The 27,957-nt window shown below is 36.2% G+C and overlaps 2 protein-coding genes across 6 annotated transcripts; one reads left to right on the top strand and one right to left on the bottom strand.

The window, feature by feature from the left end:
* The first annotated feature begins 139 nt into the window (after positions 1 to 139).
* On the top strand, positions 140 to 15,591 carry atxn7l3a (ataxin 7 like 3a). 3 transcript variants are annotated; one of them, NM_001040341.2, is given in 13 exon segments: positions 140 to 372; positions 1,000 to 1,113; positions 2,448 to 2,580; positions 2,660 to 2,831; positions 4,452 to 4,549; positions 4,673 to 4,695; positions 4,781 to 4,826; positions 4,913 to 4,950; positions 5,313 to 5,381; positions 7,276 to 7,319; positions 10,884 to 10,955; positions 13,788 to 13,924; positions 14,002 to 15,068. In NM_001040341.2, coding segments are annotated over 12 exon segments (1,104 nt in total). In that variant the 5' UTR covers positions 140 to 372; positions 1,000 to 1,062; the 3' UTR covers positions 14,223 to 15,068.
* tmub2 (transmembrane and ubiquitin-like domain containing 2) lies at positions 7,573 to 27,921 on the bottom strand. Of its 3 annotated transcripts, XR_012397719.1 has the most exons (5): positions 27,777 to 27,918; positions 25,043 to 25,549; positions 19,251 to 19,707; positions 10,988 to 11,059; positions 7,573 to 10,183 (listed from the first exon to the last, which is right to left on the bottom strand). XR_012397719.1 is itself a non-coding variant. In NM_001005573.1 (3 exon segments), coding segments are annotated over 2 exon segments (876 nt in total). In that variant the 5' UTR covers positions 25,534 to 25,549; positions 27,777 to 27,921; the 3' UTR covers positions 19,320 to 19,322.
* Between the last annotated feature and the right edge of the window lie 36 nt (positions 27,922 to 27,957).

The following is a 27,957-nucleotide window of genomic DNA, read 5'->3' as shown; positions in this document are numbered from 1 at the left end:
GCTTTTCTTCGTTCCCTCATTCATTCTTTTTATTTTATTGGATTTCTCTTTTTATCTGTGAACTACACGTGTGCCTATAGGCTATACAACAGAGTGCATGGGAACGAATTCAAGGCGAAAGGAATCGATGGGTCACGTTGGCTCTGCAATACACTAGTGATGTCTGACAGGAGCCAAAATGGCAGCGTTGTTTTATTTCCAAACATCATTTTTTATTCGTGTGACCTATTCAGCCAGGCGCCTAACCGTGTTTGTTAAATAACGTTTCCGTTACCTTCATACGCACGTTTTGAGTAGGTTTGTTCTCTGTTGTCGTTAACCAGAGGAACGGCTGGTTTGTGAATGAGGCAAGACTGGGGCCGTTTAGTCTTGGTAAGTCGACACATATTAAACAAATGCGTTTCAATGAGCGCGCAGTCGGTTACTTTGTAGCTTTACTACACATCACTGCAGTTTTGAAACAATGTTATTAAAACCCGCCCGAACGGAAACGCAAATGTTTAGTCAGTCAGTCAGTAAATGCTGTGCTGTAGTCAGTACCTGTCAACTAACATTATGTTGACGTTGTTGGTACGTGTGTTCAACAGTTTTATTAAGTTTATGACGCGGTGGTTATTAATTACAGATCTTCATTTGTTTTATTTGCCCTCTGTTGAAATTGATAATCGCTATGCCCGTTTATTTATCCTAATCCCGTTATAGCTTAACGTTATATATCAACGTGGGTGTTGAACGAGCTTTTGACAGGCATCTACTGATAAGGATAAAATGATCTAGGAAATGGGTGTGCGTTTTAGATAGGGCCTTTAATTTCTAACAAATAATTTACTGTACATCCTTTTATAGCGCTACAGTTTGTGTATAGTGTGTATTACAATGCTCATTAGCATATTATTTTAGCTACGCATGTTTCGCCTTTGGCGCTAAACGACGCAGTTTCATTTAGACGACGATGCAGATTTGACCATGATGTAATGGGTTTTTGTTTGTGTTTTTCAGTGTTTTCCACTCCTCCTCCTCCTGTTGTCAACAATGACAGCTCCCCTACCATAGTTGCTGCAAATGAAAATGGAGGATATGTCTCTGTCAGGCCTGGATAACACCAAGCTAGAGGTACTGGTAAATGATGACAGATAATAAAACAGTTTAAAATAGCTAAAGTTGGGGTTTTATACACGTTCACCACTAGCATTCACAGGGTACACTCTAAATTTTATTACAGACTTAAGATTTTCTTTGTCAGTACAAATATAAGACTTTTAACTTTATTAAACTCTGTTACAAGCACTGAATAAGACAATCAAATGCAATAATCACATTGTAATACTTAAAAAATAAATCATAAAACCTTTTTCTTGGAGAATATCTTGCACAATACTGTATTTTATTTGCTTTTGTAGTCTTCAGTTATGTGTATAGTCAACTTTTTTTTTGTTTGATTGATTACTGCTCCACTATGTTAGCTATGTGTGATTTTTAAAATTGCACATCCTGTGTAGGAGTCATATTCATTCATTCATTCATTCATTCATTCATTCATTTTCTTTTTGGCTTAGTTCCTTTATTTATCTGGTGTCACAACAGCAGAATGAATCGCCAACTTATCCAGCATATGTTTTACACAGTGGATGCCCTTCCAGCTGCAACCCAACACTGAGAAGCACCCATACACTTCCATTCACACACATAAACACTACGGACAATTTAGCCTACCCAATTCACCTATACTGCATGTTTTTGGACGTCTAGGGAAAACCCACGCAAACACAGGGAGAACATGCAAACTCCACACAGAAATGACCAACTGACCCAGCCAAGCCTCGAACCAGCGACCTTGCTGTGAGGCAAACGTGTTACCCACTGTGCAGCCGTAGTCATATTTATTATTTTTATTATTTATTTTTCATGTTGCACTGTAGTTCTGTGAGACATGTCTTTTAATTTCACTGTATCTCCACATGTAGCAGAATACAATAAAACTCCACATGACTTGACGTATCTTTCCATTTACATGTTCAGAAATACAGGCACAGAAGTTGTCACTGAGGAAAACCATTTCTAAAGCTAAACATTTGTACCTAAAAGTTTATATTGATACCTTAGATTCATATATTAGTACCTACACATTACAGTAGTACAACCTTTGAACTTTCAGCAGTGAAAATGAAACCAAACTGAACTTCAACTCTGAAAACTGGACTGAAGCTGTTTCAATTTAATACAACTTCTATGTTAAGCTGCTATGACACAATCTACATTTGTGAAATAAAGTTTAATTCAATCCTTTGGAACATCTAGGTACTAATTAGCAATTTTAAGGTGTCATTATGAACTCTTTAGGTACAAATTTCCACCATTTTAAAGGGAACAGTCAGTGACAGCTTGTGTATCTTTATTTTTGAAAGTAAGTGTATTTAGTATTATCAATGATTTATTTATGTTTGTAGGCCTTGGCTCATGACGTGTACTCTGACCTAGTGGAAGATGCCTGTTTAGGGCTGTGCTTTGAGGTGCACAGGGCCGTCAAACAGGGCTATTTCTTCCTGGATGAAACGGACCAAGAAAGTATGAAGGATTTTGGTGAGTAAAAAAAAGACAATTTATTTTCTAAAACCTGGGTTACGTGCTTTAGTTTGACATACTTCTCTCTCTGGCGTAGAAATAGTGGACCAGCCTGGTGTGGACATCTTTGGGCAGGTGTACAACCAGTGGAAGAATAAGGAGTGTGTTTGTCCCAACTGCAGCCGGAGCATTGCGGCCTCTCGCTTCGCTCCTCATCTGGAGAAGTGTCTCGGCATGGGCCGCAACAGCAGCCGAATAGCCAACCGCAGGTGAGCTCACTTTGGTGTCACAACATTTAGCATCAGAATTCATTTCCTTTTAAAATTGCTTTAACTTTTTCCTATACAGTTGACCAAACATTGCTGCAATATAAATAATGTTTTTTTTGTTGATGATCTGAAATGGGTTGACATAATTTTATGCAAGTACCATTCCACAAAACATGCAAAATTACTTTGGATTTATGTCGAATGGTCGTCTTTCTTATGTAGGCAAATTACATAAGACATTTAACTGCATAAAGACTACCTTACCTGCTCAACCCTCCATCGTACAATCATCCATCAACTAGCAATTAAAATATTTAGTGAAGGGTAACATGAACAAAAACCTATTCTATTTATTTCCCGTATTATTAATTTTGTAATATTTATTTCAGATATATATTTTTATATATATAATTTTTAAAGTGATTTGCATACAATACAATGTGTGTGTCTATATATGTATTGGTACCAATGGGCCCAAACTGTGCCAAGAAAATGTCCCCCAAACCATTACACTAGCACTACCAGCCTTAACCGTTGACAAAAGGCAGAATGGATCCATGCTTTCATGTTGTTGACTCCAAATTCTGATCCCATCATCCGAATGTTGCAGCAGAAATCGAGACTCATCAGACCAGGCAACCTTTTTCCAGTCTTCTATTGTCCAAATTTGGTGAGCCTGTGTGAATTGTAGCCTCAGTTTCCTGTTCTTAGCTGACAGGAGCGGCACCCGGTGTGGTCTTCTGCTGCTATAGCACATCTGCCTCAAGGTTTTACGTGTTGTGCATTTAGAGATGCTCTTCTGCATACCTCGGTTGTAACGAGTGGTTATTTGAGTCACTGTTGCCTTTCTATCAGCTAGAACCAGTCTGACCATTCTCCTCTGACCTTTGGCATCAACAAGGTTTTTGCGCCCACAGAACTGCCGCTCTCTTTTTCAAACCATTCTCTGTAAACCCTAGAGATGGTTGTGCGTGAAAATCCCAGTAGATCAGCAGTTTCTGAAATACTCAGACCAGCTTGCTGGCACCAACAACCATGTTACATTCAAAGTCATTAAAATCACCTTTCTTCCTCATTCTGATGCTCAGTTTGAACTGCAGCAGATCTTTACCATATTTAAATGAATTGAGTTGCTGCCATGTGATTGGCTGATTGGAAATTGGCTTTAACGAGAAGTTTGGTGTACAGGTGGTGTACCTAATAAAGTGACCGGCTGGTGTATATATATATATATACGTATATATATGTATATATATATATTTTTTTAATGGATTTGTGCTCTAAACCTTAAAACTTTTCAGCTAATATTTCTTTATTTTATTCTACAAAATTCTGCACAGAAATGACAAAAAAAGTCTGCAGATTCTGTCTGGCCTTGCTCATGAGTTGTGATACACCAATGAGACTTGTTTGGTTTTATTTAATTTTTAGTTTTTTGATTTTCTTTTCACCGGTGTCAATTTTAAAGCTCATTAATGTCCCGACGAAACTGTATGCTATTTTTTTGCATGCTATTTAAAAAAATCTATTTCATTGTAAATCTGTTGCTATGTACTGGTGGGAAAATTAGAAATTTGGTTAATAAAAAGTTTAAGGCCATTTTAACTGTTGTTTCTACAGAATAGCCAGCAGTAATAACACAAGCAAGTCAGAAAGCGATCAGGAAGACAATGACGACATCAATGACAACGACTGGTCCTATGGCTCAGAGAAGAAAGGTCAGCTCTTCCCTCTATCAAAACTTGCTTTGAAACATTTACCACATTTTTTTTAGCTGAACAAAATAATGCATTGGTTTCAACATGCATCGCTAACAGTTCATTATCTTCTTGTGTACACAGCCAAGAAGAGGAAGTCAGAAAAGGTATAGTATTTCTGAGACTTGAACCTGTTAAAAACAGAAGCCAAATATTCATAATTAAAATTCAAATGAATCTCTTGCGTCCCAGAATCCAAACTCTCCCAGGAGATCCAAATCCCTGAAGCACAAGAATGGTGAGTAAACGAATGTAGTTTATCTTTCGTGTGCTGTTCTTCACTTGAACGTGTTGCGAGTGTTTTTGTGTCTCGTCTCTCTGCAGGAGAGCTCAGCGGCGGTGTAAATCCAGACATGTACAAGGTGAGAGGATCAGCTGAATTAATTTATTAAAGGGATTGTTTACCCAAAAATGAAAACTCTATCATCGTTTACTCATTCTTCTCTTTCTGAAAACCTCTTTCTTTTGTTGAACACAAAGTAAGATATTCTGATGAATGTTGGAAATCAGTAGCCATTGACTTCCATCTTTATTCCCTACTATGGAAATCAACAGCTGCCAGTTTCTGTTTGGTTAAACAGAAAACTAAACTCTTAATGGTTTTTAATCAAATAATCATTTTTTCATTTTTGGGTGAACTGTCACTTAATCTTTTCTCTTGTTCAATTTTGCAATAATTCCTGTAGTATTACAGCAGTATTGTTTCACTCTGTCACTCATGCAGTATAACTACAGCTCTGGCATAAGCTACGAGACACTGGGACCCGAGGAACTGCGATCCATTCTGACTACAGTAAGTAGCTTTTTATACACGTGTTTTATATATCTGTGTTTTACACATCAGTCAGTGTATATACAGTCTTAATCAAAATTAAATGCACCTCTGATAAATATAAGCAAGGTAGTTTATAATTTTTACAAATATTGTATTATTAATCTCACTCAATGAAATAAACAATTTAATTAAACCTCATGATGAAAGATTTTTCTCAAGTACAAGTTGCTCAGAATTATTGTCATCTTTTTACTTAATATTTTTGTAACCTCCACTTGAACAGATAATAAGTCTGATTTTAGTACCAGTTGTGGCTGGTAAATCCTGGAAAATGCGAATTCTTTCATAACGAATATCTTTAAACCTTTCAAATTGTTGTTGGTGAACTCTTGCTTCAGTTTAGCACAGTTTCTGCATTGTTCATGTGGACTGGGCTGGCAATGGCAAAACTGTACTTTTGTGCTCAGTGACCCATTTTTGTATTGATTTCAACATTTGTTTTGGGTCATTGTCAGTGTACAAATATGGCCCATAATATGATCTCAAGCCGTGGCATTCAGCTTTGGATTTTTCTTTTATTATTTGACAGAATCCATAATGGCACAAATCCCAAGATGTCTTGGACCTATAAGAACAGACCCATAAGATTATATAGATCCTGCAGTACGTTTGATGCAAACCCTGGGTGTATTTGATGACAAAAAAAAAAAAAAAATCTTAGTTTGGTTTGACCATTGAACCTGTCCTTTCTGAACATCCACACAGAAACAATGTAGGAAAGAACTGAATATGCTGTTATTGATGGAGAGCAAAGAAAATATTTTTTGAAGCCTTTCCAATTAACTTTTGGTGATGAAGCTTGCCGATTGATTTTATTTTATTTATTTATTCTTTTTTTATAAAGGAATTTTAGCCCTGACAAGCAATTCATTTCTACAGTTCTCCAGCTTTAAACCTTGGAGTCTTTGGACACTTCTTTGTTCAAAACATCTTCCCTTGACTGGAGCTTACTTTTGGGCTTGATTTTAGAAATGGGAGTTTTCACTGCAGTTTTTTATAGACTTTGATGATATTTTATTTATATGAATTAAGGAATTCATTCAACATTTTTTGCTGCAGTTCAATCTTTGAATTGTTTAATGACAGCTAAAAAGTATAAGCAATGCAATTTTTTTACAATTTCTTTTTTTTAATTATAATAATGAATTCTAACTAAAAAGCTCAGAGGTGCATCAATTGCATATACATTAAGTACATTACAAATAAAAGTCTTATTTAGCAAGCCTTTTCTTAAAAATGCAGCTTAAAACAATAAAAAAAGCTTTGCATTTTTGTTATGTAGTAAATGTAATCATTTAAAGAGGATCTTCCATTTAAAGTTTTAAACTATTAAAACTTTGAACTATTTATAAATTAATATATAAACCTTTATTATATACCTGAATTAAAGATAATACTTTAACAGTGTAACTGTGAGCACTCTTAGTGAACCAGGCCGTAAAGCCTGAATTCTCTCCAGTTTTTTCCCCCTTTACTTTCATCAATTGGTGAAGTTTGTTCTTCAACACTGTCGCCACTGGCTTGCTTGGTTTGGGACTTGTGGAGCTGCACATCAATGGATTTGCTCTTCAGTGTTTGGACTCTCAGCAGTGAATATTAAACCACACTGAACTGAACTAAACTGAACTTCAACTCTGAAAACTGGACTGACACTTTACTAGAACTTTTATGTTAAGCTGCTATGACTCAATGTACATTGTAAAGGGCTACAGAAATAAAGAGAAATGTAATGTGTTTCAAGAGCACTTTTTGAAATTATTGAAAGTAATAATAATGAAAGTATTAAATTAGGCTATTGATTTCCACTGTGGTTTCTTTCTTGCTAACACACACTCTCTCTCTCTTTCCTCAGCAATGCGGAGTTGTGTCAGAGCATACAAAGAAAATGTGCACTCGGTAAGATTTCAGTCCATGCTAGTGAACTAACAGCTCTTAAACATCTGTGATTCTACTCGTGCAAATTCACACTGTGTGGTACACTCAAGACACTCATATTTAGGGCTTCTTTCCACTGCCTTAGTCACTGAAAAGATGCAGTCGCCAAGTTTGTTGTCTTTTCTTTGCCAGCAAAAGAAAGTAAATATTTTATTCCACAACAGCCAAAAACTATGAGGGGTAATAACTTTGAATCTTCATTTTTAGAACTATTTTATTTTTTCACCTCCAGGGCATCCGTGATGCAATTTTTTTTCTGAGCAGAACATTCATTTGAACTGAAACTATTTTTGAGAGTAAAAAAAAAAATGTGTACAAGCAAAACAATATTAAACCTGTGGCACCAGATAGCACATTGAGGTCTCATGAAACAATCAGTCTGTGCAAGAAACCCTGATTGCAACAGTGATGGGTGGGACATGTGTTGTTTTGTTAATCAAAATGGTGCAGCTTGTTCTGCAGGCTGCCATGAACACGCTCAGGACCGTTTGCCAAGGCTGAGGTTTAAGGGTAATAGCATTGTTCAGTGTCTTGCACAGACTAGATTGTTTGGTTTCAGATGACCTCAGGGTATTACCAGGAGCCACAGGTGTTCATTTTGGTTTGCCCTCCTCTTTTTGAATCTATAACATATCAGTATTAGCAGTGTTCTGTTTTGTGATTCCTGTTTTAATTTTTCCCCATTTATTTATGCTTTTGATTACATTACAAGACCTTGATTTTTCTTCCAACAACTTTTAACCTTGAAAAGTGTGAAAATTTGACTTTTTATGTAGAGCTGCACAATATATAGTTTCTGCATCCATATCGCAATGCAATGTTTGTATTCGCAATAGTCACATTGCAGGATTTGTAATCTGGATTCAGGGTTATTGTTGACCAATAGCCACAGTTGAAAAGCATGTGATTTATAGTTACATTTTGCACTGATCAACAATATTAATTTTAGCATTTGCATTCTTTCTTTAGGCCCATGTTAGCATTTAAAGCCAGTTCAAGCATTCGGGCATTATGAATTATAATGTTTGTTTGATTGTTTAGGAATAATTGTATTTATGTATATACTATTTTACATTTGATTATTCAGTTTGTGTTCCTTAATACTGCTGGACTTCAAGAAAACAGTAAAGCACTCTTGATTTTAGCTGTATCTTTGCTCTACTGTATTTATCAATGCTTGTTATTGGTTTATTATGGTTTCTGCAAATGCTCCACAAAATGATCCCAATTACCCTACCCGCGATAATTACATTTAAGTCATCTAGTGTCAGTTTTTTTTTCAAATATCGTGCAGCCCTAGTTTAAAGTGATACGTTGTTGGTGTTTTATATGATGCTACACAAACCATACATTTTCAGTACATTGTTATACAGTACACTGTTATACCAGTACATTTTCTGTTATTTTACAGACCAATTTCTCTATTTATTATTTCCAATACATCATTTCAAGCACTAAAATGTCAATAAAAGTCACTTAGTTAAACTGTAGAGTTGGATTTGCATCATCAGAAGTGGACAGAACAGAGATCAAGGTCCCCAAATGCAATTCACAACTTTAAATAAATGGCAAACACTTGTGAATCACAAAATATGGACACTGTTAATAAACAGATATTTTGTTTTACAGTGTGTAACTATTGATCTAACCCTTTTAGCTTTAGAACTTTTTAACCCAATATAAAGCAACATATCGATGCAGATGTATTAGATATAGATGCACTGAACAAAAGTCATAAACAAACAAGGAACAGTACATGGTCACACTTTATTTTGATGGTCTATTTGTTGAATTTAAGTTACATTGCATCTACATGCCAACAAATTCTCATTAGATTATAAGTAGACTGTTAGGTTGGGGTTGGGTTAGTGTAAGTTGACAAGTATTTGCAAAGTTTCCTCTAGTCATAGCAGTATCAATAGATATTAAGCAGACAGTCTACTTAAATGGACCGTCAAAATAAAGTGTTAACAAATACATTTATGACTAATAACCAAGATGAAAATGGATATTTAAAGCAAAAGAAAGTCAAAGCACTTGAAAAATGTAAAAAAGAAAAAGAAAAAATGAAAAAGCCTTAATGGACACGGCTATTCCTTAAAACTGCATCTAAGCATTTATCAGGGTAAAAGGATCAGGTGCAACTCCAGTTCTTTTGAACTGTGAGTCATTAGAATATCTGAAGAATACTAAAATAATATATTGAACACAAGGTCAACTCAACACAACCTTGAAAGAGAGAAAAAAATTAATGAAAATAAAAAAGATGATGAGTGTTATATTCTTTTGCTGTTTATTCTGATGAATCTCTTACCTAAAGAGCACAGATACATTAATTACGCAACCCCTGATCACTTTTTGTTTGATTTAAAAATGGTTATTTATTTGATTAGTTTGATGATGAATAAAATGCATTTCATTAGTGAGCTGTTTCCACACTCAAAACATGACGTTTAATGTTTGTTTAAAGTATTTACTTAAAATAAGCTGAAACAACACAGTAAGTAGTGCTGTCACCTCACGGCATGAAGGTCGCTGGTTCGAGCCTCGGGTGGGTCAGTTGGCGTTTCTGGGTGGAGTTTGCATGTTCTCCCTGCGTTCGTGTGGGTTTCCTCCGGGTGCTCCGGTTTCCCTCACAGTCCAAAGACATGCGGTACAGGTGAATTGGGTAGGATAAATTGTCCGTAGTGTATGTGTGTGAATGAGTTTGTTTGGGTGTTTCCCAGTGATGGGTTGCAGCTGGAAGGGTATGCGCTGCGTAAAACATATGCTGGATAAGTTGGTGGTTCATTCTGTGGTGACCCCAGATAAATAAAGGGACTAAGCTGAAAAAAAAGAATCAATTCTTGAGTTTTTGGGGGCACAACTTAATTGGTTTATGTTCAATCCACTTCAATTTCTAAAAATGAATATGTTAACTTAATTCCTTCATGTCATCCCAACACAAATTGTGTGGAACCCAGCCGTTTTATTACAGTATGTAATAAAGCTTGTGTCATGTGATCAAGGATATATATATATATATTTTCTTGCAATACAGATGTATGTTTGTAAAAGTGTTTGAGCTGCTGTAGAGGTGGAGATTGTGCATGTGATGTGTGAGTGCATGATCTTTTTCATTTGGGCAAATGGAAATGATCATGTTATGTTGGGACTGATTTTACGGAACACAACTGGCAACTCCATACAAACCACTACGTTTTCAATTGGTGTGCGCTTTTCAGTTTTCTGTCATTTCATTTGGCTTCTCCATTTGGTCTGTTAAACATTTTTCAATTGAAATAATCTGCCTACATTCCAATTTGACATGAGGAGTAACCCATAATTTCCCAATTTGGATGGGTTGTTTCAAAGCACTGCCTGTTTTTACAAAGCAAGAGATTTTTTGAGCATCAGCCAGCACTGAAGCCCCCTTCCCTAATGGCTAATATCTAACCCCTTCAAACACGGCTGCTGGTGCTCACTGAGTCTCTCGCTCATCACTGTCTCTGGTGCAGTGCGTAATGCCACGTTGTGTCCTGGCAGGTCCCAGCGGTGTCCCCAGCACACGGACGAACAGAGGAGGGCAGTCAGAGTCTTCCTCCTTGGGCCGTCCGCGTGAGTTTCACCCCTTCTCCCCGAACCCTTACCTCAACCAGTCCGAAAAGAATCCACATGCTTTCTTTTCCTTACATCTCTCCCTGTACATCCTCTTCGTCAAGCTTTTGATCATTTGTAGCAGGAACCAAAACAAATAGTGAAAAATGAAAGGGTCTGAGTATTGAGAGCTGCGGTACACCAACCATAGCTGCTTAGTTAGCTGCTTCTAGTTTTTGTGTGTGTGTCTGTTTTAACATTAGCTAATGCAAATTAACAAGCATTTATTAACCTTGGTGTTTGTTAATTTCCACATTTTCTAATAACTACTTTGTCTGTTAGCATAAGCTCATTCATTATGAACTAAAGCCTAGGATACACTACTTTCACCCCAGATTTGTATTCCAGTACGCAGTCAGTGAGTACATTTACATGGACACAATGAATCTGTTAATTTTAATATGATTAGGACAATACTCCGATTAAGAGTCTACTATGTATACAGTGATGCTTTAATCTGAAATGGAATTAAGACGTGGAGTATGCTGATTTGAGTCACATTCTTGAAGTGCAGTACAGACATGTAAACACCGCAATCATACTATTACCTTAGTGTAGGACTTTCGTCATGTTTTGTGACAGGATAAACGATACACACACGGCTGTTTGACACTTTTTTTATGCCTCTACCAAGTCTGTAAAATGCAGAGTTCCCCCCCCCCCCTCTTCCAGCACTTCATACTCTCATCCAATATCTCGTTTGTCAGGAGGGGCATGCGTGAAATGTTCCTGAATGAAGGTGAAAGTGCCAAACTGTAGTTAAAGTCAACAAATTAAAATTGAAACGCCCAAAATTACATGAAACTCCAGAGGAAATGTGGATAGCGGTGCAATGATGTTAATCGAATTATGTGCTATAACATGTCAAATGGGATCATGAAAGGAGCTCAAGTTATCATTAGCTTTAATCATATTATTGTGTTATTCAGATTATTCACTGATGTCCATGTATATGTAGTCACTGAACATCACAGATAGTCAGCAGATGTTGAGTAGATTTCATAAAACATTGCGTAATCCACAGACTTATACAATTTCATACAGTTGGAGGATATAAAACTGTATTTGGAGCCAATTTGGAACAAATTCCCTGTTAAATATGCCAGCTTCCATACTGTATAGCGAGTCAAGTAATATGTCTGAATTCATAGCATTTATTAAAGAGTTGGAGAAAAGTACCTGGGTAACCAACATCTCCCACTGATGCTGATGTGTGTAACTTTTAAAAACTTGGGATAAGATTGCCAAACAAATGTCTGAATGTTTTTCTTCTACACGATTTTATTTATCTAAAAAAGCTTTAAACCAAATGAAGTGCCTAATGTACAGTTGCTATATAAAGCAGCACTAATGTTTTTATTTCATATCCATCTCCTAGTAACATGGTGTATGTTTCTGTATGTGGTGTTTAGAACGATGTTAAAATGATCTTTTAAATGACTACAGAGAGAAACATACCCAAAGGCCATTTACAGGAACACAAACACAAAGTTCTTTGATAATTACACTGGAATGATAATATAGTTCCTAGCCATGTCAGCCCAGAGAAAATAGCATATTTTCATGTTCATGTAACTACAGAACTGTCAAGCAAACTCAACTGTTTAACTGTAAATGACTTGTGAAGTGATTTTCAAAAAAAGCTGGAGTGTTCTTTAGAAACTTGTATGCTTACATTAAGAGTAGTGTAATTAGTAAAGGTTATTGCACACAGAATCTGACATTTTCATCAATAATTTTTGCACGTAAAAACATTTTACTCCATGTTGTGTGCAATGCATTGACACACTGCCTGCAAAATTTGCACCTGTCTCTCTTTCAGCTGCTTTTTGCATCCGAAATAGCAGATTAAAAGGTATTTTGCTAAATACAGAATGTCGTCATTTGAGCTACAGATTACTTTATGCACTGTTTTTCATAAAGTTAAAACAGAGTGAGTGGCGGACAGTTAAGTTATGCTGGATTCAGTGACTGGCACATTTGACGTACTGCCCATGGCATTATCATAATAGACGGAGGCCGGACTGAAAGTGGACCATGCTTTATAATGTCTATGGTATTGCCAGTCTCCGTTCAGGATGTTTACGTACGTGAATGTGTGAAGTCTCAAGCAATGTATCAAAATTCCACTGATTTCCTGATAAATGTTGCATTCTGGGATAATCCAGCGCAGCTCTTTGATAATAAGCTGATCTCTCCTTCCTCAATGCAGTATTGGATGAACACAATATGCAGCCTATTCCTCTTGCTTTTTCTACTTTGGAGAAGACAGGAGAAGGTATCACTGCTTAAACTTACTCCGAAACGTTTTGCGTTTTTTCATAATGGATTAATGAATACGCGTCAGACTGGATATGCAAAAACGCATGCAAAAATGTCAGACTTCAGTGTGCAAAAGACCTTTAGGCTAGTATAAAAAGCTTCTTGTTAATTTGTTAGCTATAAAATAAGACCCTGTCTGTGTTTAAATGACCTCCTCATGCTTTGTGTTATGTCATGAGGAAGCTTGATTCCACCTCTCCTTTTCATCAACTCTGCATGTTTCCATAATCCGCACACTGATGTTGTGGTCTAGTTTCTATTTAAGAAAGCAGCTGTGAGTCAGATTTGAAAGATGTTAATTTCTCAAATTAAAGCGTTTCAACTCATAACATAATTGCTGACAAGAAACCAGGTCAGATCACTGGAAAATGTAGTTTAGGTGTCATACTCCATCTGTCGACTTTTTCCTTGAACTGAGGTGCCAATTCAGCGTTTTTGACGAGAGAGTCATTTCCTGTTTCTGTTTACCAGGTCAACACTACCAGACGCTGACACCATGCTGGAAAACGAGGCCTATGAACCCCCTGATGGCCAGCTCATCATGTCCCGTCTCCATTGGGACGCTTCCTCTGACATCTCCCCATCAGACTCGGCATCTTCAAAAGCCAGTGAGTTTCCTGAAGACTTTTTTTTTTTGTCAAGACGCCACATGTATCTGCTTGTCATGACATGATCTCGTTCTCAGGCACCAATAACTCTGAATCCAAGAGACCGAAGAAGAAGAAGCCCAGCACGCTTTCTCTGACTCCCGCAGGAGAGAGGGATAAAGCACAGGAGCGAGACAGAATAGCAGGCAGCGGGAGCAGCGGTAGCAGCTCCCAGAATGCTCTGGGTCTCTCAAGTCGGAAAAAGCGACCAAAACTTGCAGTTCCTCCAGCACCCAGCATCTATGATGACCTGAACTAAGGCACATGCATCCCACACACACACCCACACCCAATCATGACTGACTTGATGAGGTTTTATCTGGTCTTTAGTTTCCCCCATTTCAGTGCACGTGAACGTGACGTGTGTGTAAAGACTGGGCCCCTTTTCAGACTTCTGCAGGCATGAAGAGATCATTTGTTACAGCACAGTGTTGCACAGTGAGTGATTTAACTGAATATATATATATATATATATTGTGTGAATGGAACTAGCTTTATTTTGATTTTACTATGCAGTTCACTGTCATCTCTTAGGAGATTTGGGTTTACAGTGATGTGTGTGTGAGAGTTGGACAGTTTGTATGTGAATGGGTTGTTGCAAGTATTTTGTCCCTGGTGGCTCATGTAATTCAGTCAGGTGCTTAGTGGTTTTTAAAGGACGTCTCTGCTTCATGTTGTCTTGCTAATCTTTCTGCAACCTGATAGGCTCGGCTATGCTCTTTTAATGCCAAACAATATACTCTCTTTTGCTCTCCCTTAAAGGGACAGTTCACCCCAAAATGAAAATTCTGCAATCATTTACTCACCCTTGTTTAAAGCCTTTTTGAGTTTACACAAGAAGATATTTTGGAAAATGAGAGTATGGAAATCAGTGTTTTCCAGCATTCTTCACAATTTTTGTGTGTGTGTGTTTAAAAGCACATGAGCGTGAGTGAATAATGTGAATTTTCAATTGTGGCTGATCTGTCTCTTTAATGAACTTGGTTAGCGCTACCAGCAGCTTTCTGCCAAATCTGTGCGCACACAATCTTCTGCCTTGTGTGTTTTGGAGTTTGCTGTTCTTGTTTGCTGTCATGGTTAATATATTTTGCCTGTATTTATTTGATCTGCTGTGTGAATGTTGTTTTGTTTTAAATCATGATATGTGTATGCATTTCCTCGCATTATGGACTTAAAATGAGTTTGTTGATCTTCAAAGCACTTACTATTTAACGTTAGATGGTTTTGTATTAAATATAGTTTGTTAAAGTCTAATCAGAAATGCGTATAGCAATTGAAAATGCACTTAAGATGGATCAAATCCAGCCCCTATGGACGCCTTGTCTTTTTTAAAGTGAAAATGTTGTCATTGTTTGATCGTTAGTGAATTTTAGAGTTTGAAATGACTTGAGCTTTTGTGTTTGTTGTGAATGGACAGAATTGGTACAATTCACACTGTCCTTGCTGTGAGTGGATGTTTCGTCTGTGACGCCGAGTTCTTGCTGTCTCTCAATGCACTGTAGTGTCTTTGTAATGGTTGAAGTAAATATTCATTTTGAAGTAATTCACCATTTAATTTCTGAAGTCTGAGGAATGAAAGAGTCATTTGTTTGCTCACATTAAAATATGCTCAACAAGTGTCTTTCAAATATGAGCTATTTTATTCTCAAGCAAAAACAAAGCATTAAAGAGGTGCTAGTTGTCTGTTAAAGCAAACAGAATAGGTAGTTTCCCCTAAAACCATATTCAATTTCTGACAATATTGAGCAAAAAAAAGTGCAACCCATTCAAACAAGAACCAAAGTATCCAATGCTTTGTGGTTCCCACACACGTCTTGATTTATCTACAGTAAATACATTGCATATATACAGATTTTTACACAGGACACCAAATGTGTGGCTGTTATCGCTGTCATGTATTAATGCCTATCAACACAGTGAGTTTTCCCTATAGTCTACTCCAGTCCTGATACTGTTTGAGGGTTGCATGTAAAATCTTTATCAAGTATAAAACTCTTATAACTAGAAGCGGATGTGCTGAACCAGTGCCATGTAAAAGACAAAGGAAATAAATAGATTTCAATGTAACTGGCAAAAGAGAGAGGGAGAGGGGGGAAAAGGACAACTCAATAGTGACTAAGCAGTACATCACATATGGGTGTTTACAGTATGCTTTAACCGCATTATCGTCCTTTTTATGCTACTTTAGAAGATATTGGTGTTGTTACCAGTGAACATTTAGATGCAGTAAATAGTTAATTCACCCAATAAACGTCAATTCGGATATTTATGATCCTAAAGGGATTTTAAACTTGTTTGAGTTAACAGAAAGACATTTTGAAGAGTGTTGGACACCAGTGGCCATTGAGTTCCATCATAATTTTTTCCTAGCATGGATGTAGGGTAATGATTGTAACAATTTTTTTGTTGTGATTAATTATTGATTATATGTGGAGTTAACAAACATGCACACTATTGGTTAATGCAACTAAACTAAAGCTTGACTATAAAAGCTTTAATTTAGGAATCACCTAAGATTAATAAATGTCTAATGACACCTTCAATTTGTAGTCTTAATCGAATTACAAGTTGTGTTCTTTGTATTATTTTAAGTTAACTAACTTTATAGTCCTTTTGCAATTATAACTGGATTACTATTATTTGTAGTATTAGTATACTCTAAACATGTATACTATAAATCGGGTCTGCACAAAATATGGTTTCAGCATCGAATCGATATTGTAATGTGCATATCCGCAAGTCACAGCGCAAGATCTGCAATGTTTTTATATATAACTATAAGGAGCTACAGAACACTTGATATCTAGAGTTACTCCTTTTAAGTTTAACAACAAAGATTTATCATTTGGAAGTTTTTTTTTTTTTTTAATAAAACCTGTGACTGAGCATTTCAAAAGAGTTATAAACATTTGGGCACAAAAATAATTTATAAAAAAAAAAAAAAAAGGTTTTCTTATTTTGTCTTGTTTCTAGTCCAATTATCTACATTTCAAAGTGAAAACAAGATTATTGTATTTACCCTAATGGCAGATCATTTAACTTGTTTTAAGGACAAACTCTTCATTTTGAGTTATTTCTCAACAGTGAAAAGATTTTTTACTTAATCTAAGATTTTTTTTTTTTCGATATTTGAACTAGAAATGCAACAAAGCGAAGTAAGAATTTGTTATTACTGTACCTGAATAATGTCAGTCTTCCCAGAAAACTGCCAAATCGAGCTTTTCATTTTGTGCAATGTTTATCACAGAAAAATTAAATATCGCAATATCAGATTTTTCATGCAGCCCTACTGTAAATATATAATCTGTGATTATACCTGTAAATTAACCATTTTTGCAGCTCAGGTAAATATTGTGATATAACAATATATATATATATATATATATATATATATATATATATATATATATATATATATATATATATATATATATATATATATATATATATATATAGTGGTAAAAGCTTTAGCAATTATAATTTGATACCACTATAACTCTATACTATTGAAAAAAAATATGATGGAATGTCTAGAGGTTAACATTCTTCAAAATATCTTAAAATCATAATAAAAGTTTAGAACCTAATGGTCAATAAATTAGTACATTTTCGTTAAAATAATTAAAGAAAATTTAAATATACTCACATTCAAGTGGTTCCCCATTCAAAAAAACTCTATGGAAGTCAATGGCTTTTTTTCCTTCCAACATCAGGGTTTCTGCAGGATCTTCAATTTCAAAAAAACTAAAAGCTTTAAATCCACTGAAATATTGTGTTTTGAGTCTTAAATCATTTTCAATGGCTATACCCAATTGGCCCAACACCCACCCAAAAAACAACAATATATTTCAATAAAAGTTAAGAAATGTCTATTTACTTATTTAAATTGTTTAATCATCTTCCTTACAATAACATATGAAGAGTTCCGATGCAAAAACATCTTAAATGCCATCTGAAACTTCCATTGACAATGAACATTTTTCTCAGCCTCCTTTGTTTGTGTTGAGATATTTCATTTTACAGACCAGGAAAATTAATTTGCCATTCTTTGTCATAAGTGATCTTACTGAACATACACACAGGAGCCTGATAAAAAGCTCTATTTAGAGGAAACTTTCAGACGGCATTTAGAGGATTTTGCATATAAACTCTTCATTTATTTTAAATTGTTTCCAGTCTGAAGGCTGATTTATACTTCTGCGTCAAACACTGGCGTAGGCTACGGCGCTGACGCATAGCCCTTCGCCGTGGCCGTCGCCGTCACTGACGTGCACCTCTCAAAAATTGTAACTGCACGTCGCAACAACGCGTAGCGCAAGCTCTGTGATTGGTCGGCTTGCTAGCGCCGACGAGTCTGGGCGGGACCGAGAGCCGCGCGAATGGCGCGAGCGAATGTTTACAAGTGTGGAGTCCCGTGAAGGAGCTCCGGATGGAAAGTTTTGTTCTGTGTTTACCTCATGGTTAAAGTTGTTGCACGTCCGCCGGTTCCTGCCTCAAAATGAGCGAGTTTGAGTCACTTGTACATCCAGGAAGTGTTCAGAATAGCAAAACAGAAGCGAAGAAACTCGACACAGAGGAACATTTACACCTCACTGCCAACTAGCGTTTCGGAAGTGTTAATGCAGACCAACGGAGACAGCGCGCAGAAGTATAAATGCACAGCTGCGCGCGTTGCCTGCGCCGTGAGTTGCGCCGGTCACTTGACGCAGAAGTATAAACCAGGCTTGACGCATTTGCGTGCGTATGAATGAAAATCTATGAGAAAATTTCATTCATTATGCTATTAAAAAGTCCTAAATTTGACGATGAAACCTGTAGAAACCCTGTACTTGTTTTAGCATATAGAATAGAAGAAACTCGAACAAGTAGAGGACGAGTAAACGATAACAATTTTCATATTTGGGTGAACTATGCCATTAGATCAGTGGTCTCAAACTCAATTGCTGGGGGCCACAGCTCTGCATAGTTTAGCTCCAACCCTCACCTGCTTAATAGTCTCTAGTAGCCTTGAACACCTTGATTAGTGGCATCAGCTGTGTTTGATTAGGCTTGGAGCAAAACTGTGCGAAGCTGCGGCTCTCCAGGGATTCAGTTTGAGACCTATGCATTATATGACCAAATCAAATAGGATCGACACAAAATTCAGTTCCTCAAATAAAAAACACGAGAAAACATGGGATCCTGGCTAAAGATAGACTTCAGATTGAGATGAAATACTTAAAAAGCTAACTCTCTTTCTCTGATGAGCTAAACTATACAGCAGTGTTGAAGCTGAAAGCGCACACACATGACTGGAGTTGTCTAAATGGCACCAGAACCCGTGAGGGCTCCCTGAGATCTGTCTCTGACGGCTCGCTCCTCATCGACTGTGCATTCCAAAGATGAGAAAGCTGAAGAAGACAGTGACCCCAACCAGAGAGATGGTGGCCGGGGCAGTGAAGAGCTGGCGGTAGTTGATTCGGAAGTACCAGACAACGGCGAGCAGCACCACGAACACGGGGATCACCAGACCGCCGGTGCTGAGAGCAACACCGGCCGAACGCAGGCCTCCGCTGAGGATGGACACTCTGCTGGCTCTGGGACCGTCCTCTGCCGCCTCACGCTGAGCCTGCGCTTGAGAGATGTGGCAGTGCAGGACGCTGTTGTGGGTGATGTTGAGGGACAGGAGCGAGCGCTGGGGGTCCTGCAACAGCTGACCCTGGTAGATCAGCTTAATCTGATGCTCTCGGCCAGAGAAGTACTTACTGACAGAAACAAACACGGTGAAATCAGCAAATGAGTGCAAGAATGACTGACTTTAACCATTGTGTTTCTTAGTTTTACAACCTCCTCCTGAACTGCAGTTGTTGTAACACTAGGACAGATGTTCTGATTGTGTATTTATGTTCAAATGTGATACACTTTACGATACGGGGAACGTAGTCCATTTATTGACTAGAGCTGCACAATATATCATTTCAGCATTGATATCACACATCGCAGGAAGAGCAATGCTGAGTTTATGTGTTGGGATTACAGTTGAGCAGGAGCCACAGATCAGAACACACTCCATTTATGAGGTCACTGAAGAGTTTAACCATAACGGAGTAAAAGCTTATCATTTGCATTTGTTTTTAAGGCCTCTGACTGTGTAAGCAGAGACATTAAAGTGTTCAGGCACATGAAATTGTACTGTTTGTAACTAATAAAGATGTAATTATTCACAGTAATTATACAGTGTTTAGTTGTAGAAATAACTACATCTTGTTGTATAGTCAGTGTTGTTCCAGTGTTTGTACACTTGATTATTCTGTATGTGAATAATGCGATATAAACCATTTCAATGTGGCGATGTCATTGGCCATGAACATTTCCTGCTTGTTGTCAAGCTATTTTGTAGCTACAAGAGGCAATACAATCATATCAAATGTTAATGCATGTTAAAACAGCTACCATAACAATATTTATCAGTATCTGGACCTTTTTGGATTCTCTGAAGCAATAAAAATGAAAAAGCTAAAACAGGAAATAGGTCAGGGCCCATGGTTATTGTTTACATCCCTCAAAATGGTTTATAAAATATTTCACTACTATCTTTCCAATATAATTCCAGAACAATCCTATAAACTTCCAGAATAATCCCAAATAAGTCTAAATTAATTCATTCTTTCCAAAAGAGCTATTCAAGCTCTATTGAAATTGTATTCATATCACAATATGTTGCAGCAAAACAAAATATTGCAATGTCCAATAGTTTCAATATCATGCAGCAGTAGTATTTACTAATATGAAATGCTTTATTAAGATCTAACGCTGTGCTTGTTAACATTGTTAAATGCACTGTGAGTTAACATGACTAACATTAACAAATACTTCAATAAATAACTAGTATTAAGGTGTCACATATTGTAACGTGGTTTACCAAAATCTCAGTGGCAAGTTGAAACACAATTCATAAAGACAAGCAACAATTTAAAACAGGAGAAAAAAAAAACATGATTTCTAGCAACAAATGATACCCAAACTATTTCTTTCTTTTTTTCAAAAAGACATTGCAAAACATCAACAAAAGTAACAAAAAAAAGTAACTAAAATGCACTATACTTCACCAACTGACTGCAAGTGCATACATTTAAATATGCAAATCAATCTATTTTTATCTATTTTTGCTAAACAACAATTGAATTAAATATGTACTAATTTGCATAAATGTATAGCACTAAAAAGTTTAAGGATTGTCAAGTTAGGATGAATTTATGTTTGTTGATACTTTAGACAACATTTTGGCCTCTTCTTATCACTCCATCAATCAGACAGGATAAAATAATAATAATATTGCATGCAATAATGTCAAATATTGTATATAATCAGCCAAATGATGAATGAACAAATTCCTCTTTTGAAAATCTTTGATTTAGATATGAATAAAACTGCTTGAAAACAATCTTTTTTAAACCATGTTCTGTTTAGGACATTTTGACAAAAGATTTCATTCTGAAAGTAATAAATAATAGTTAATGTTGATGTGGTTATCACAGTGGACTTTATCAAAGGTTCTGACTTTGCCCACATGGGGGATAACCATTGTCATACTTTGTTTTGCAATTTTTAAAACAAGAAAAATTTCTGGTTGTCGATCGAGTTTGGCATGGGCCGGTATAAGATTCTGATGGTCTGATAACCTTGGATAAAAATATCAGTTATATGGTATTGTGATTGCTGCTCTAAAATATATTCTTTCATAATGTCTGGGTTAAAAACAACTACTTTTTCCTCCTTTGAACTTTGAATATATTTTTATTTAGAGAAACTTTTAAAATATGTAGCAGTAAACATATCAGCCTTAATAATCAACTAAATTATTGACTTCCGCTGTCTTCATTAGCTTCTAAAGCACAGATTTCTTTACAATTTAAATCAGCATCTTTGGAGATCTTTTCTGATGGAGATACTGTTGTCATAAAAAAAGAAAAAAAAAAAAAAACAACTTACACATACTGTAGGAACGGTTTAGCAGAAAATTTTGCGGTTTTAAAACCTTGAATTTTCCAAACCGCAGTATACCCTGAGAACGATAATCATCCCATGCCTACGACTGAGTGTTTGAAATAAAAATCAAGCAGTTTTGATTTCTTGCCAGTTGACCGGGGTATCAATTCACAATGCATTTCAACAAGCAAACTTCTAAATGACATGTAAAAACAAAAAAGGTGCATTCCAGCCTGGTACAGCTGGGTTTCAGGGCATAATTGCCTTACATAACAGGTACATCGTGGCTGCATTTGACTGAAAGTGGTAGCTAACCCAAAAATGTCAATTCTGCCATCATTAACTCACCATACACTTGTTTAAAACATACAAACTCTTCACATTTGTTGTCACTTTCTTGTAAAAGGGTCTATTTGAGTTTCTTTGTTTTTTTTTCTTCTGTTGATCATAAAAGAAGATAATCTGAAGAATGCTGGTTGCTGGGGCTCATCAACTACTTTTTTAAATTTTTCTTCCTGTTTTGTAAGTTGATGGTTCCCAGCAACCAGGATTCTTCACAATATCTCCCTTTGTGTTTAACAGTACAAAGAAACTCATAGGTTTAAAACCACAGGAGGGAAAATAAATAATGAGGTAATTTAATTCAGGATGAACTATCTATTTAAGTGATTGCTGGATGACAAGCATGAAAGGAAAAATAATGTCACTAAAAATAGCCCAACCATAAACACCGACAAAACATAAAACAACGGGGGAAAAAAAAAAAAAAAAAAATCAACATCACAATACACACTAAAATCCCTGATCCAAAACATAAATAGATCTAAAATCCCCTGACTTTCAATATCAAATTAGACTAGGCTTCTCCAGGTATCCAATGTTCATGCTATGATTAATTGCCGAATCTTTAATCACAGTATGCGGTATTATCATGACATTGATCTAAGTTGCAAAGAAGATGACTTTCAATACAGAGATATCACTGGCCAAAGAACAGTTCTTGTTTTCATACTATTGCAGAACTGTAAGAAAAGATGATTCAGTCATAACAAATAAAAACACAGCTGTCATATAACTTTTTTTAATCAATATGTGGACCTTTTTGGATTCTCATAGGCTTTAGAAATGAATAATCTAAAGCAGGAATATGTTAAGACCACTTTTATTGTTCACATCCCTCAATATAGGGTCTATAGTGTATTGCTTTATTGTATATGCATGTATAGAGTAAACAAATGCTTTAAATAACTCAAATTGTTTAAAAATTATAAAGTAAAAATCTCATTACTGAATGTTAGTTAATGGGTTAAAAATCAACAGTCAGAAATAGCCATATTGTAGATATGATAAAGTTAATTAAAAATACAACCCGTTATTTAATCTATTTAATAAAAAAATTACAACTTTTGATTTTAATGCATTATGACACACTAAGAAATCAACAAAACCAAAGATAAACAAATATTCTTGTAATTGCATTAACTTTAAATTAATTAATATTAAATAGCACCTTACTGTACAGTTAACAATCAAAAGGCCTATAAATATTTAGCAGAAATTTCAATGTCGCAGGACAGATTAACATGAGAAAAGAATTATATCAGAAAATTAATTACCAATTAAATCTTCAAGCATTTGGTGCTGTGATGAACAACCACTGTCAATAAAACATTGGATATTCTTAAAATACACTCTAAAACTTTGAAGGGCCACTATTTTGCATTATAAAAGGTGATATTTTAGTTTTGGGGGTCTCCAACAACAGTTTGATATGCATGCAGAGTAAAAAAACACTTTCATTGTCTTAGTATTTGCATTTATTTTTAACCATTTATCCCAACAACTCCTATAAGATTTGTTCAGTGATTCATTTGTTCCCAAACCCCTTGTGAGCGCGAAGCTAATCTGCGCTGATTGGTCTGATCACCCAGTCTGTTGTGATTGGTCAACTGCATTCAGCACGAGACAGAATGAATCGCCCACCACGGCTTATCAACATTGCTGAAGTAGTCAGAGTGCAGAGTATATATGTGAGCCCAATGCAGGAGTGCATTAAAGCATTGCAGTTAAACATCAACATATTGCTCTATTTTTAACCATAAGTAAAGTCACGAGCTCACAAATGCATTGAAATCAGTAAAGCGGCACTCGTTGCAGTTTTAACGTGGTTTAAGACACGATATGTGAATATAAAGAGTTAACCATATACAGTACAAGCCACGTGGAGCAGTTACAAGTAACAAAACACAATTAAATACATATTTTGCAAGCTAGAGAAAACAAGGAGGCAACCATTTTAATAACACTTACACTTGTGAAATGGAAGAAAGTGGTTCATGAACTGTACTGATAAAGTTCCATACATCAAGTCTTTTCTGATCCTTCCTTTAACAAACAGCTGACGAATCCCCCATTGCAAAGTACATTATTACTTTAATCACCAGAAAGTTCACTCATCTTCAGTCATGATCAGTCCCACACATCCACACTGCTAGTGTCTGAAGGGAAAGGTGTGTTCACGTTTTACCGGATCCAGTACTTTATATTTGGTATTGTTGTGTCATTGTCAATATGAACAGGCGAACAATCGGGATAAACTATTTTATTTGTTTTTCTTAGGGTAACGATATCTCCAGAAGAAAAGGAGCACCCACATCAAAAGTACTGGTTAGCCAATGTTTCAGCAAACATTTAAAAAACAAATCCATTCAAATCCCCAACATTCAAGCATGCTTTATGCCTGAACAGTGCAGTTGCTTACTTTATATCCACAGACAAGAGAGATCTCCAAAAATGCCTTTTCAAGTTGTAAAGAAACAAATGAAGACAGCAGAAGTCAATGATTGATTTGAATTATTTGGCCTGACATGTTTACCATTACAACATTTTTGAAATGTTGCTTAAAATAAATTCTATTATGTCCAAAGACGAAAAAAGGTTTTAATTTTTACCCAGACATTAAAAAAAAGCAGCAATCACAATACCGTGATACCATGAAATTTTTATCCAAGGTCATCATACCATCAGGATCTTATACCGGCCTATGCCAATGAGCATTTGGATTTCACCATTCATTTATAAAAGCATTTCATAAATAAAATTTCAACTGACCTCTTCAGCAGGCCGATGGTGTCCTGTGGTCTGAGCACTGCAATCTCCTCCGTGTCGTTCAGAAATTTCAGTCTCACAGTAATACTGCTGGCTTCATCCTCCACTTCCTCTTCCTCTTCATCTTTCTTCTCATGGTCCTGAAGGCAGCTCATCTTCTTCCTCCCGCTTTGAATGTCCAGCAGCTCTTCTCCAGCCACATCATCTCCTCCCTCTGGCTCCTCCTGCTTGTCCTCCTCTACGGGCTCCTCGTCCAGCTGCTCGCTGGCCTCTGAGCTGGACGGAGGGCTCGAGTAGCTGTCGTGACCCCCAAGACCGATGAGGGAGGCATGGGCACCCACGGTGAGAATGGTCCCCAGAATGTGATCTCCTCGGTCGGCCACGTGGGTGGACAGCCAGGCCAGAACCAAAGCCAGGAATAGGACGACCACACCGCCCAAAGCTGTGGCTTCCTCCCCGAGCCCGTCCAGCACAGTTAGAGCACACACCGCCATCCCTGCCCCACTCGACCTGCAAACATAAAGAGAAAAAAAACAACAAGACAATGTCAACAACAAATACAAATTAGCAATATGTGTTTAATGACAAAGTGTTTGATCCAATGAAATACTGAAATTAGGTGTTTTGGGGAAGATTTATTAGTGTTGTTTAGATGACAATTATGTGTTTCCGTGTGAAAATGAAACTACTTGTACCTGATACTTACCTAAAGAGTGGTAGGTCCCTAAAAGGGCTATTTTGTTGTTACTTTGAAATTTTGGCGACTCGTGTGTGTGTGTGTGTGTGTGTGTGTGTGTGTGTGTATATATATATATATATATATATATATATATATATATATATATATGTGTATATATATATATGTGTGTATATATATATACACACACACACACACACTCACTTCATTGTGGATTGTTTTTCACCTGCCAGCACTGTAAATAAAACTAAAGTGCTATTGAGTACACCATCATTGTACTGTCAACTGTAATTGAATTATCTAAAAATAGAAAGTAATCCCTTCACTTTTTCAGCAAAAAAAAGTAGTTTAATGAGAGTAACTAGATACTTTGGAATAAATTACACCCAACACTGTTTCTTGAAGATATGAAAATGTGTCAACAACTGATTTGGAGAATAAATTCTTTTAAATGTGACGTCACATGACCAGATCAGCTTTTACATGTTAGATCATGTAAGAATTGTCCATAATATATCATTTTCTAAACTTTTAATGAAATCATGAATATGCAGTCTCCCATCGGTCACTAATTTTTGATAAAACCTATTTTAACCAACATCATATCAAAGAAACATCAAGTTTGTAAGGTCTAATAAGAAAAATGTCAAAATTATCAAATTGAACTTGATTTAACAACAACAAAAATCGGCTTTAATTAGTGGTAACTTCTGTCATTTTAAATCTGGTAATTCTTATCTTTCACTATTAATTTTAAGTAAAATAAAAAAATCTAAACAATATTGTCTGAATCTTAAAGTGATAGTTCACCCAAAAATGAAAAATGTACACACCCTTAAGTGGTTCTAATCCAAACCTTTATGAATTTCTTATGTTGAACATCTTTAGAAGCTGAAAACCACTATGGCAGTGGTTTAAATTAAATTAACACTATGGCAGTGGTTCTTAACAGTTTTAACTTTTGAAAGCACATTTTAATTTAAATGTCGACCTTTTTATTTTATTTATTTTTTTCGTATAAGCACAGTACAGTCTCAACGTTCAGACTATTTGTAATGTTTATATAAATATAATAAATATTCGTAATAACAGTAATTAATCTGCCACGTTTTTGAACTGTGCAGAGCTGTAGTTGCTTGAGTTGGTCTACTACGCTACTGTATTTCAATACTGCTCATTATCCTGGCACTTGAAGAGACTATTTTTTTCAGAGGTGGTACTAGATGAAAAAATTTTGAGAACCACAGCACTATGGCAGTCATTGGTTACAGGTTTCCAACATTTTGTGCAAATGGATTCAAATCAAATGTCTTCTTTTGTGTTTAACAGACGAACCTCATGAATGTTTGAAACAAGTAAAGGGCGAGTAAATGACAGAATTTACTTCTTTTTTTCCATTCTTTAACTAATCTTGACAAACTATAGCTCTATAATATAACCTATAATTTTCAAGTGGTGTATCAAATTCTGTAATATTTGACTTTAAGTGTTAAATAGCATTAGCAACTCAGGTAGTTCATCTAGCAGCCAAAAGTATGTTCCTTAACGTTAACTCTGTTACCTAACATAAAGTGGCACACTTCTTAGCAGTATTAGGCAATAAGCTGATGACATAAACTACTGTGTCATATATACGCACACACATGCACATTGCACGTAAACACGAGGCTTTCTAACTACAATTCCTCTGTTACATTATATACAACTTCAATACTTATAAATACAGCGTTCTCGCACACTTTGTCCCGTTTTGTTTTGATGTTCGCTAGCGGTTTACGCTAAAGCCATGAAACCCTTAACAAAACTACACCGTTGTACATTTAATGTCTCCCACGAGGCCTATAAAGGAATAACAGTTAATCTTCAACAGAAACGTGAAAGTAAAACGAGCAGAAATGGTATTTAATGAGAGTATTTGCTTTGTTTGGCGTGTCTTGAAGGAAAGGCAGCTAATCACGTAGCGGCGGTGTATGACGACCTTGATTAGCGAGTTTTAACAACACAGACATGCCGCTTAAAAATATATTACAGCACACTTACCTTCGCCTTTTTCAAACCATTCTAAGTTGATGCCGTTTTTATCTCTACAACGGTTAAAAAGCACAACACTTGACTTGGAAGTAAATAAACACACGTATAGCCTCACAGGCACGCGCACGCACACAGCTGACGCCGTGGAGTCAGATTGGAAAGGTCACGTGAACGGCAAAACCAATTGTCA

Source organism: Danio rerio, chromosome 3 (assembly GCF_049306965.1).
Source record: "Danio rerio strain Tuebingen ecotype United States chromosome 3, GRCz12tu, whole genome shotgun sequence".
Classification (NCBI taxonomy): Eukaryota; Metazoa; Chordata; class Actinopteri; order Cypriniformes; family Danionidae; genus Danio; species Danio rerio.
The sequence above is the reverse complement of the archived record's forward strand: the minus strand, read 5'-3'. Positions and strand labels throughout refer to the sequence as shown.

Coding starts and splice junctions, on each gene's coding strand:
- atxn7l3a (XM_005163869.6), top strand. CDS start 1,063: ATGAAAATGGAGGATATGTCTCTGTCAGGCCTGGATAACACCAAGCTA. Junction 4,827..4,912: donor ATCCCTGAAGCACAAGAATG/GTGAGTAAACGA, acceptor GTCTCTCTGCAG/GAGAGCTCAGCGGCGGTGTA. Junction 5,382..7,275: donor TGCGATCCATTCTGACTACA/GTAAGTAGCTTT, acceptor CTCTTTCCTCAG/CAATGCGGAGTTGTGTCAGA.